The 12,782-nt window shown below is 43.7% G+C and overlaps 1 protein-coding gene and 1 non-coding gene across 3 annotated transcripts; both read left to right on the plus strand.

Moving 5' to 3' along the window:
- Nucleotides 1–816: 816 nt before the first annotated feature.
- On the plus strand, nt 817–2,165 carry RPS20 (ribosomal protein S20). Of its 2 annotated transcripts, none has more exons than XM_059673158.1 (4): nt 817–975; nt 1,207–1,306; nt 1,591–1,664; nt 1,946–2,165. In XM_059673158.1, the coding sequence occupies exons 1-4, from the start codon at nt 973–975 to the stop codon at nt 2,126–2,128; spliced, it is 360 nt and encodes a 119-aa protein (XP_059529141.1). In that variant the 5' UTR covers nt 817–972; the 3' UTR covers nt 2,129–2,165. The 2 variants fall into 2 exon arrangements, with proteins under 2 accessions (XP_059529141.1, XP_059529140.1); XM_059673157.1 differs by having other exon boundaries at nt 857–1,073.
- On the plus strand, nt 1,458–1,523 carry LOC132220204 (small nucleolar RNA U54). The gene has a single exon (XR_009449719.1). It is a non-coding gene; the product is annotated as a small nucleolar RNA U54 (small nucleolar RNA).
- Nucleotides 2,166–12,782: the final 10,617 nt, after the last annotated feature.

Genomic DNA, 12,782 nt, shown 5'->3' on the forward strand with positions numbered 1-12,782 from the left:
AACTGGACCGGAGGGCGGGAACAAAAGCATGGATGGAGTGTTTGTGTGAACTAACATAAATTCAAAGTAAACAAACATCATTACATAAAAGGGTAAGGTCTTTTTTTTTTTTTTAGTTTTATTCATCAAACGGGCCGGATCCGGCCCGCGGGCCGTAGTTTGCCCACGGCTGGGCTAGCATGTCTTAGAATCAGGTAGGTAGTCTGAATCTCCAGACTGGGACTCCAGATGTACAACCTGCTCCAGGAAAATCCAGGCAGCCACACATTTCCGCCCTCATTTTCCTGGAAGGGGAGAACCGAAGATACAGTGGTTTCTAGAAAAAGATGTAGATGCTTATAGAGGTCTGGGAGGCCAAAGGATATTTCAGGCTATGAAAAATAACTACCTATTAATTTTAAAAAATATCATGCCTCAGTTATGGGAAGCATTTTTCCTAATCCCCATGTGAGTTAAACTCAGAAAACTTACCCACTTAGAGAACGAGTGACTCGGTTTGCATGGGAAGCAAATTTTGCACTGTAAAAACCACAGGAGTCGTTTTGCCGGAGGTAAGTTCTCCAGAGAGAAGTTTCTCAGGTTTTAGGGCAGGTAGCATTTTCCCTGTCCTGGTACTGAGCTGGCGCTGGCGCGGGGGGCCATCTTCAGGGGCTCTGACTCCGCCAGGCCGGAAGGGGGCGCCCGAGGCCGCGCTTTTCCCGCCAACCCCCGCGGCGCTCCAGCCCCGGCTCGCGCAGCCGCCTCTAGAGCCACCAGCGCCAACGGGGCCATTCCTCTTCCGGGGCAGCGCGGAGAGACGTGCGGGACCCGGAAGCAGACCAGAGCGCCGCTATATAAGCACCGCGCGCGCTGCACGCCTTTCTCTTTGAGGAAGACGTGGTTGCAGTACCGCACCTCCGTCCCGCCCGCTCCTGACTCACCGCTGTTCGCTCTCGCCGAGGAACAAGTCGGTCAGGAAGCCGCGCCGCAGCCATGGTGAGGCGGAGGGCGGCGCCGCGCGGTGGTGGCGGTCGCGGGACTCGGGCCCGCGCCTCGCTCGCTCCTGGGGACGGATGCCGGGCTGGGGGGAGGCGGTGAGTAGACGAGACTCACTAGTCCGGGGCTCCCGGCCATGGCGGAGGAGCCCGGGAGGCTTGTGCTGACGCTCGTCCCCAGACGCGGCAGACCTGACAGAATTCCTCTGCTGTTCCTCTCCCTCGGCCATAGGCGTTTAAAGACACCGGGAAGACGCCCGTGGAGCCGGAGGTGGCGATTCACCGCATCAGAATCACGCTGACCAGCCGCAACGTCAAGTCCCTGGAGAAGGGTCGGTCGCTTCGGAGGGAGACATGGGGCCGGGAGGGTCACTCGTTCTGGGCAAGATGGACCCGGAGGGAAGGTGACCGGGTCGCTTGCCTTTGAGAAGACAAAAGGTTATAATAGAGATTTCATTTTCACCGTGTCTGGCACCCCGCGGTTGGCGATGAGGAGACGGTTGCTCGTTGAGTGGCGGTGATAGTTCTGTACGCTATTCTGAGCCGGCGGCGGGCAGCGTTTCCTAGGCGGGGGCTGGCCATTTCGAATGAACTCAAGGGTGTGCTTTCTCTGTAGTGTGTGCGGACTTGATCAGGGGCGCCAAGGAGAAGAATCTCAAGGTGAAGGGGCCCGTGCGGATGCCGACCAAGGTGCGTGAAGTGAATCGCTGGGCTTGCCGACGAGGGTGGCTGTGGGGGGCCGGGGTCTGGCTTGGGATGCGGGGTTGGCAGCCCGGAGCTTTCTCTGCAGGTGGGGGGTGGGGGCCTCCTGGCCGCTGTTGCTGGGGGCGGGGGAGGGGGTGCTGCGGGGAGGAGGGAGCCTAAGGGGGAGCCCTTCAGCGTAGCTTCCAGGTGCCCCGGCCATGAGCACAAAGCCGTTAACGCCTGGCTTCCTTCCTTCCTTCCTTCCTTCCTTCCTTCCTTCCCTGCAGACGCTGAGAATCACCACAAGGAAGACGCCCTGCGGGGAGGGGTCCAAGACCTGGGACCGGTTCCAGATGCGGATCCACAAGCGGCTCATCGACCTGCACAGCCCCTCCGAGATCGTCAAGCAGATCACGTCCATCAGCATTGAGCCGGGGGTGGAGGTCGAGGTCACCATTGCAGATGCGTAAATCAGGCTTTGTAATAAATTGGCTATTCGTTGTTTAAGCTTTGCTGACTTTTATTCGTGGTGGTGGCAGATCTTGGGGGTATCGGTTTGTAGTATAAGAGGTTTCTGGCATGATTCTAAAGTGCACAGTGGATGTGATGTGACCTTCCTTATATGACTATAAGATGATTAGTAGAAATGACGTCCATAGTTATAGGAGGACTTACTCTAATTCTGGCTAGAGACCTGAGAACACTGGCATAAGCAGCTTTGTAAAAGTGTAGGGTTTTTATTTTAAAATGACTACAGCAGAGACAACACATTATTTCTTTTGGTGAGGAGTTCTAATGAAGTCTCCCTTTTACTCTCAAAAATGCCCTAGATTAGTTCTGGCCAATGTGGCGCAGTTAGGTGGAGCATTGTCCCGCACACCAAAAGGTGGTGGTTGGATTCCTGGTCAGGGCACATGTTGGGGGCGGGTGGGCTGATGGGCATTTCATATGGACGTTTTTCTCTTTAAAATAAAAAATGCCCTAGCTTAGATGCTAAATAATAGACACCCCCCAGTTAGATTGCTTCCTGCTTTAAGTCCTAACTGCCAGCTAGTTAGGATTGTAACAGTTTCCTAGATGAAGCGTTAAGAGCCAATGGTGATTCATATTGCAGATGTCAAAACTTCTTTTTCCGATCGGAGAACAGGTCGCAGGGCAAGCCACCATCCCCAAATCTAGAGAATTGGTCACAACTATAGGATGCCTGGAGCAGAAGCTGCTGTCAATCATGTTGGCGACTGAAACAATTTTGACTTGGAGGCTGCTTGCAGACTAGCATGAAAGTGAAAACTAATCATGGTGAAGGGCCCATACTTAACAGATTTTTCCTCAGGGGACACCCCCCCCCCCCCCCGTAGGTTCCCAGGGTTCCGAAAAGCTCCCTGAGTGAATGAATTGTCTGGGGTAAACAGCCATAGGGAAACGCTGAGCCTCTTCTCCCTAACAAAGGCCTGACCTCCAAGGGAAGGGACTGAAGAGTCAGTTCTGAAACATCCCATCCGAGGAAGAGAACCCAGCCCTAATTTATCCTTCAGCCTTTCAGTCTCAAGGAAAACTAAAATTTATAGTCGGCAGGGATTTTGGAGGATGCTGAAGCTAGGAGAGGGGCTGGGAGTAAAAAACGGAAAGCTATACTGGGGGAGAGGGGTCAGATAATGCTCCTGACCCACACCCCTGAGATGGGACAACTAAAATACTGAGACTTGATTAGAAAATTCCCTTGCCCATGACCTAGCACTTCATAAAAAGTAGTAACTAGCAATAATGGATTAGAGCTGAGAGCTGCAAGACAGTACTTCAAGAGAAGTCCCAAAATCAAGAGGAGGAAAAAACCCCACTAGAGGAATTTGAAGCCTATTCGTGCTTATAGTTGCAACAAACAGTAAACACATTCCAGCTCCTAGCCAGAGTAACAAACCCTTACATAAATGACCTATTTACCTCTGTTTTATTACCTGGTAAGACATCCAGACTTCAAGTTTTAAACATTTCAAAGTATGCCAGAAGGCAAGAACACTGACAGAACATATATGACACTGATAATGAAATTTTGGGAAAGGTAACTAGAAATAACATGCATATGGGAAAGGCTCATGGAGAAAGGTAACACTTATGAACATGGATAATGGAAACTAAAAAGGAATCAAAACTGCCAGAAGTCAACATCACAGTAACAATGTCTTTGATGGGCTCGTCAGTGGACTAGACAGCAGAGGAAAGTCAGTGAGCTTGCTGATAGGTCAATTGAAACTTCCCAAACTAAAATTTAAAGTGGAAAAAACAGCCAAACATCTAAGAACTATGGGATAATTATAAAAGTTGTAACATGCATAATTGGAATGCCAGAAAGAAAGAATGGAGAAGAAATATTTGAAGTAATATCTGGTAGTTTTCCAAAATTATTGACAGACACCAAACTACAAATACAAGAATTTTAGAGAACATCATGCCAGTTAAATACCTAAAAATCTATAGTTAGGTATATCCTCTTCAAACTGCAGAAAAAGCAAAGACAAGAGAAAACGGAAAGAATCCAGGGGCAGGTGGGAAGGAGGGTGTGTGTGTATGTGTGGTGTGTGTGTAACTTGCCTATAGAGGAACAAGGATAAGAATACAGCAGCCTTCTCCACGGAAGCCATACAAGCAAGAAGAGAATGGAGTAAATCTTTAGTGTTGAAAGAAACTATCCTTTAAAAATGAAGGAGAAATACAGACTTTTTCAGACTAACAAAACCTGGGGGAATTCATTGCCAACAGACCTTCCTGGAAAATTAGAAGAAAGTTTCAGGCAGAAGGAAATTATATAGGTCAGACCCAGATTTATATAGAGAATGGAAGAATGTAGGGAAAGGAATAAATGAAGGTAAATCGATTTTTTTCTTTTTCTTATTTTTAATTGATCTAAAGATAACTGTTTAAGACTCATAGATACAGAGACTGACGGTTGCCAGAATGGAGGGGGTTTTGTGAAAAAAGATGGGATTCAGAAGTACAAAGTGGTAATCATAAAACAGTCTTGGGAATGTAAGTACAGCATGGGGGATATAGTTACTAACACTAATAACTATGTGTGGTGCCAGGTGGGTACTAAACTTATTGGGGCTGGGTGGGGAATGCATTTTCGCATTGAAATAGCCTCGCCATTTACATGAGCAATGGTTCAGATATAAAAATGAGTTCGGTGCTCTCTTTTCTGTGACACATTACTTTTACTGAAACGCTATTTGAAATCAGTCAGGGACCTGAACCAGGTTAAGAAGGTGCCAAAGGGAAAAAATAAAATGACAAAAAAGGAGAGAAGGTGCCAAAGAAGAAATGTTCTCTTCTTGTGGAAGGTAAGTATACAGGAAAGTTTTTATCTCAGAACTCAGAGGTTCCCCAATCCTTTGCAGAAGGTCTGTATCCTGTGGGCCTCTCCACAAACAACCATGCCATCATTTCTGTATTCAGATGAGATCAAAGAGGATAAACATTCTACATAGTGAGCTGTAGTAAAGGACATTATTTAGTCTGTACAAGGACATTAATCTTTGCAGTTATACTTCCCTATAAAAATTAGCATTCACAAATGTCTTGCCTTCTTACTCCTTCCCCCTCAGATACGTATGAATGCCTTTAACTTTCCCAGATACCTCTTGTCTTGACTTAGTTGATTTTACCATGACTCTCTTTTGTGATTCTGGGAATCACTGGTTGGGCTAATGTGGACACCCTTTTTTCTATAATTTCACAGAAAAAGCTCTATCTTCCCCAAGTTGGATCTAAAAATTGTATCATTCGATGGTGGATGCTACTGAATTGATTTAGCCAACACATAGTAGTGTATCAGATATAGAAACAGGATGCCTGATGAACTGTTAGCATTTTCCATTCTCTTCTTCCTCTTTTACTATTTTTTAAAGGCCCCTTTTCTTTTCATTCCCATGCCAGCTCCTCAATAATTAGCTGCTTCTTAAGTAAGCAGTTAAAACAGGTTGGAGAATCAAGGGCACAAACTGAACCAGTTTCCTCTATTCCTTTCCTCCTGCATCTCGCGGCTGTCCTTCGTGGAGATTTGTGGTCAGGATGTCCTGGACATTGAGGGAAGAGGAGCCCCACCAAATGGGACTGGTTGCTTATTTTCTCTGTCTTCCTTTAAAGTTCCGTGGGTGTTGTGAAGGGCGAGAGCTGTATGCTGTAATAATGAAATAAATCTGGGATCATGTTCAGCTCTCTTCTCTTCAGAACCAAGGGGAATTGTACCACCCTCTTGCCTCCATCTCATTTCCTCATGCCTTTCGAACACAGGGGCTATGGCATTCCTTCTCTTTGCCTTTTACCTGGGACTGGAGAGCGTGGTGCCCTACCCTGGCACTGCCTGGCCCCTTATAAGGAGTAGTGGCATTAAGACCAGCCCTCAGGACCTCTCCACCCACCCTGTCCCATGTCTCCAGTTCTGCAGGAGGTCCCAGAACTCACTCGCGGCACAATATCTTTGTATGTTCGTTATTAATCCCAGGAACTCAGAATTGGTATGAAATTTATTACAGCAAATTTTAATCATCACACAATTTAACTGCAACTTTGAAGAGATTCCTGAGGGCAATTTTTTTTTTTTTACTTGAAAATTTACTAAAATAGCCTCCTTGGTCATTAATCTGCCTGTGTAGTTGGTGGAAATGTATTCACACCTGCAGTGATGTATACTTCAGATCTCATTCAATTATAAAACTGTTACCTTGCCTGGCCAGTATGGCTCAGTGGTTGAGCATCAACCTGAGAAATAGGAGGTCACGGGTTTAATTCCTGGTCAGGGCACATGCCCAGGTTGCTGGCTTGATCCCCAGTGTGGGGCGTGCAGGAGGCAACCGATCAATGATTCTGTCTCATCACTGATGTTTCTATCTTTCCCTCTCTGAAATAATAAGAAAAGTATATATGAAAAAACAACACCACAAAACTCTGTGACCTTAACTCACTTATCAACAGCACTGAAGGTCATTATATTGTTTTAAATCTACTCAACCTTAAGATATTTTTATAATCACAGTAATGTATAAAATTTTACAAAATCAGTGAACAATTCCTAAAGTTGTAACAAACACCAAATGGTGAGGAGTTGAATTAAAATGGAAATCCTACTTCATTTACTAAACAAGGAAATGTGCTTATTGTCTATAATTTTCATTTATTTTAAAATCAACTTACAACCATGGACATCTCTCAAAGAAAATTCAACTAAACCCACCATCCCTTTGGTATTGGGGGCGAGAGGAGGGGTCTCTGTTGAAACCTCCCTCTCAGGAGGATGCAGAGAGATAGCAGGAGCCCATGGGCTTTCTATTTGTGGCTCCGGATTTGGACCCTGGAGGACCAGGACTTTGTGCCTTCTTATTTCATAACGTCTGCTTCTCGCTAATAAGAAACCCTGTAAGTAGAAAGGGCCTTATAAGAAAGTGGGAGCTGAGAGAATCCTGTTTTGGAGAATAAAAAGCCCAAAGGAGAGACTCTGGGGTTTGCCACCGAGAGGAAAGCATCCTTGGGAGCCTCCACAAAGAAGAAAGGAGGGTCCAGGGAGCTGGCCTGGGCCCAAGCCCAGGAGAGGAGAAGGTGTCCCCAATGTCACAGCTCGAGGGCTCTGGGTTGCCTGGCGGGAGAGGTCGAAACCACATTTCACTTAGCGGGAGCCCCACCGAACACCTGGCATATGCCTATTGGATCCCCCACCTTTCTTACTTGTAAGTATCCTTACTGTCATTTTCTGAGAGATGTAAAATAAACATCTTTTTGGGGTGGCTGTTCTATGTCAGACACTGTGCAAACATCTTCACACACAGTAGCTCACTTCTGAATATAGCCCTGTGGGGTGCAGGGCGGCATCCTCAGTCTATGGATGAGGGTTCACTAATGAAATCCAGTAACAACTGCCACTTTTGCTCTCCACGGACAGCGAGGGAGAGTCCCACAGAGCCCACAGGTACTGCAGGGGAGCGCCCTGCCCAGCATGCCCACGGGGCTGCTCCCACACATTTCCTGATGGGCACCCCTCCCGGCTCCCGGCTGGCACTCCCCTGCTGCCTAGGAGATGAATTTTGTCTTCCTCACCCAGAACCCACCAGTCCTCATTTGAGCACAGCAAAAGGCCATTCTTCCCAGCGCCCCTAAGATCCCTGCCTTCTCTTCAAGTTCCCGCCTGTGTTTTGGTTTTTCTATTTTTGTGGAGGTTGGAGGGGGAGGCAGCTCCTCCCCATTGCACTTGTCCCCAGTGGGGGGTGTGCAGGAGGCAGCCAATCGATATTTCTCTCTCACATTGATGTTTCTCTCCCTTCCTCCCTCCCTCTAAACATTCTCTTTCTCTAAAAACTCAATTTTAAAATCTTAAAAAAACCCACATCAACTAATAAAATGGGGTAAATTGTCAGCAGATATACCATACCGCAGATATCATTTAAGTTGGACAGTAAGTTGCTTGAGTTCAGGAAAACTTTTAAGTCCCAAACCTAAGAGAGGTTTTTGTGTGAAAAAAGAAAAGAAAACTAAGATAAATTATAGCCTGGATAAATGATCAGAGCCATTAAGTTCTCTACCAACTGAATCTTCGTGACATCTGGAAAAACAAAAAACCATCTTATCTGACAGATGACTTCTTTTTTTATTTTTTAAAAATATTTTTATTGATTTCAGAGAGGAAGGAAGAGGGAGAGATAGAAACATCAATGATGAGAGAGAATCACTGATTGGCTGCCTCCTGCATGCCCCCCACTGGGGACCGAGCCCGCAACCCAGGCATGTACCCTTGACCAGAATCGAACCTGGGACCCTTCAGTCTGCAGGCTGATGCTCTATCCACTGAGCCAAACCGGCCAGGGCGATGACTTCTTTTTTAAAAAAATTTATTTTTATTGTTGAAAGTATTACAGATGTTTCCCCACCCCCATTCACAGATGACTTCTTAATACAAGGCTGCACCTCTTAAACCAAGGTGTGGTGGTAATAATTGCTTCAAGGGTCTATCTTAATATGCTTTTGTGATCAGAGAGGGCAAAAGGGCTATTCAAATTACAGTATGGGGGATACATTCTAAGACCCCCAGTAGAGATGCCTGAAACTGTGGATAGTAATATACCATGTTTTCCCTAATACATACCTAAGATAAAATTTAATTTATAAACTAGGCACAGTAATAAATTAACAACAATAACTAATAATAAAATAGAACAATTATATAACAGTATACATAAAACAGTTATGTGAATGTTCTCTCTCTCCAGTAGTTTTTATATTTTTCAGTCCAAACCTAGTCCCAAATCTATAATCATCCCTCACTTGCAGTAAGTGGATGGTATCATTCATTTTAGGGGACACCTCACTGAAGTCTTTGTGTAGGCTCAGTGCTTTCTGGCCCAACATGTCATTAATCAGAACTGGCTTTCTGTTCATGTCTTCCACCCACAAACGTAATGCCTTTTCCATCTTAACTAAGCACCGATCACACACCGCCAACATAACTTGTGCAGTTTGAGATGTGACAGTAGCGCAGATTTCTTTTTCCTTCACAATTTCACAACTAGAAAATTCATTCTTTTTTATTTTTTAATATATTTTTATTGATTTTTTACAGAGAGGAAGGGAGAGAGATAGAGAATCAGAAACATCGATGAGAGAGAAACATCGACCAGCTGCCTCCTGCACACCTACAACTGGGGATGTGCCCGCAACCAAAGTACATGCCCTTGACCAGAATCGAACCTGGGACCTTTCAGTTCGCAGGCCGACGCTCTATCCACTGAGTCAAACCGGTCTTGGCTAGAAAATTCATTCTTTTTTTTTTTTTTAATATATTTTATTGATTTTTTACAGAGAGGAAGGGAGAGAGATAGAGAGTTAGAAACATCGATGAGAGAGAAACATCGATCAGCTGCCTCCTGCACACCTCCCACTGGGGATGTGCCCTCAACCAAAGTACATGCCCTTGACCAGAATCGAACCTGGGACCTTTCAGTCCGCAGGCCGACGCTCTATCCACTGAGCCAAACCGGTTCTGGCAATTCATTCTTATTGTAGAGCTTAGCAACCTCAGCATACTATTTCTTTCTCCCTTCCTTCCTTCCTTCCTTCCTTCCTTCCTTCCTTCCTTCCTTCCTTCCTTCCTTCCTTCCTTCCTTCCTTCCTTCCTTCCTTTCCTTCCTTTCATTCTTTCTTTCTTCCTACAGTTGAGAACTTTCACCTCTTCACGTAAAGAAAGCACTTTGTGGCTTCTCTTTGGCAAAGCCAAATTGCCAGCATCACTACTCTTGCAATGTGGGGCCATTCGTAAGTAAAATAAGGGTGACTCGAACACAAGCACTGCCATGCCTGGATAGTCAATTTGATGACTGAGCGACTGTCAGGCAGGCAGGCAGGGAGCACATAGTACCGAGATGCTGGACAAAGGGATGCTTTACGTCCAAAGCTGGACAGAGCAAGATAACGTGAGATTCCATCATGCCACTCAGAACTGCGTGCAATTTAAAACGTATGAATTATTTATTTCTGGACTTTTTCATATATTTTTAGACTGCAGTTGACTGTGGATAATTAAAACCAAGGAAAGCAAAACCACAGCTAAGTGGGGACTACTTCCTTATGGGCCCTGACCAGGGATGGAACCTGCACAGTTTGGTGTACGAGACGATGCTCCAACCAACTGAACCGGCCAGAGCTGGAGTGTTTTTCTTTGTCCCACTTATTCTATCTGCCAATCATAGAGGACTTTGGGGGAAAGTAACTTTTGGCCCTTTATACTGTAGTCAAACTGCTACTTTGGTTATTTGCAATTGGAAGGTGCCAGTTATTTCAGCTGTGTTTCTTTTCTTTTATGACATGTTTTTAAAAGTCATGCTGTTTCAAAAACAATATATGTTAACTAATCATTTCATTGTTTTTCACTTGAGTAATTTTAGACCTTAATTGAGCTCATGCTTTCCTCTTTCACTGTTTATTCTTACTAAATGTATAAGTTTATGAATAACATGATGATATTAAAATAAACATAAACTTATTAAGCAAAGGGACTATATGTAAAGTGTTGGGTTAAAGTTAAATAACACAATATTAATGTATAGCTTTGCAGTTTCTGAAACCTACACTTAGAATTGAGATCTGCTGTTTTATAAGGTTTATTTTGTAAATTTAAAAAAGTGACTATATTATTACACTTTTTTATAAGTTTGTGCTTCTGATGAAATCTCTTTCATGCATATTAGTTTTGGACTGAAGTTTTGAACATAAAGTAGGCATTTTATAAACAGATTCTAGGCTAAAGTTGTAAATGAAACCAAGTTATTTCCACTTGATTGCTCAAGTCATTTGAGATTATGAGTACTTTCTTGGCGGTGGGGGGAGATATATTTCCCTTTCTTTTTTTCCGGTTTTGAAGTAGAATTTAAGTTTTAACCAAATGCCCTTTTTCTGTTCCAAGATTGCATCTAGAAAGGATAGAGGGTCAGAGAAGTAACTGAAACCACCATTGGTTCATTTCATGATAGAACACTAGATGGCGCTGTCCCCTGAGGTATTTGACTGGAATTGACTACCAACCGTCTATAAGGCTTATTGTATGGGTTGGGTTGTTACTTTGTGTTTTTCAGAAGTCAGATAAAAACATTCTGTTCACTTCTTGTTCTTAATGAAGTTTTAACTTCATGAATTAGGATCTACAATGGAAAAAAAGATGGATTTCTTAAATAATGTAACTGAGATGTTGGATAAACGTAAATATCAGTAACTATGGCTTCCTGGTACCAAGAACAAACTTGTTTACCTTTTTAGTTGTTGCTAATAAACTTTACTTTTAGAAAAGTTTTAGGTTTACAGAAGAATTTCACGGACAGTACAGCAAGTTCTCATTGGCCTTGCATGCAGTTACCCCTGTTATCAACATCCTACATTAGTATGGTGCATTTGTCACAACTGAGGATCTGATATTGACGTTATTATTAAGTCAAGCCCACACTTTATTCAGATTTCCTTCATTTTAACCAAATGTCCCTTTTCTGTTCCAGGATCGCATCCAGATCACCTCTCTGCATTTAGCCGTTATGTCTCCTTAGGTTGTTGCTCTTGCGGTGGCAGAATCTCAGACTGTCTTTGATTTTGATGAATGTGATGGCTTGGAAGGTTACTGGTTGGATATATTGCAAGATGCCCCTCCGTTGAAATGTGTCTGATGTTTTTCTAGTGAGTAGACTGGGGCTATGGATTTGGGGGAGAAAGACCAGAGATAAAAATGCCGTTTCATCGTATCATATCAAGGGTACACACTGTCAATAGGACCAATCACTGCTGATGTGGCTTTGACCACCTGGCTTGGGGGGTGCTTGTCAGGCTTCTCCACAGTAAGTTTCCCTTCCCCCTCTTGCCTGACTGCAGACTCTCTGGGAGAAAGTCCATGTGCGCAGGGCACACTTGAGCGGGGTGTTATGCTTCACCTCTTTGAAGGCAAAGGACATAAATTATTTGGACTTACTCCGCATGGGAAAATTTTCTCTTCTCCTCTATTTATTTATTTATGTAACTATTTATACCAGTGTGGACTCATGAATTTTTTTTTTCATGCTCTGGTTTATAATCCAATACTAATTTACTTATTATGTTACTCAAATTGTTCCAGTTTGGGCTTTTGGGAAAACTTTCAGTTGGCTCCTGTGTTACTTTCTTTGACATAGCCTCATCCATGTGCTGTGTTTTATTTTTAAAAACCCAACTTGTTTATTTTAATTGATTTTGTTCAGTCTACAAAGAGAATTTAGTTCCATTATTCCGTGAGCACTCTTCTATTCCATTATTAAAGTAATATGTAATGACAGAAACGGAAAGATAGATGAAAACTATCCCAGTTCAATTTTTGTTAAGATTTGAGTGTGCTCTCTTGAAGTGCTTTCTTTGTTCTTTATGATTTTTTAAAAAAATAGGTCTAATCATTCTTTGTAAATAATTTTATATTCTGATTATTCCTATTTAAGAATGTATCATGGATATTATCTCACTTTATTACATATATGTCACTTAACATGTTCTATGTACTTCTGTTAATCTTTCCTTTCTAATTGGCTAAAATTAGCCTATAAAGATCTTCAGTGTATTGCATAATTCTGGACCCATATC

This window comes from Myotis daubentonii, chromosome 17 (assembly GCF_963259705.1).
Source record: "Myotis daubentonii chromosome 17, mMyoDau2.1, whole genome shotgun sequence".
NCBI lineage: Eukaryota > Metazoa > Chordata > Mammalia > Chiroptera > Vespertilionidae > Myotis > Myotis daubentonii.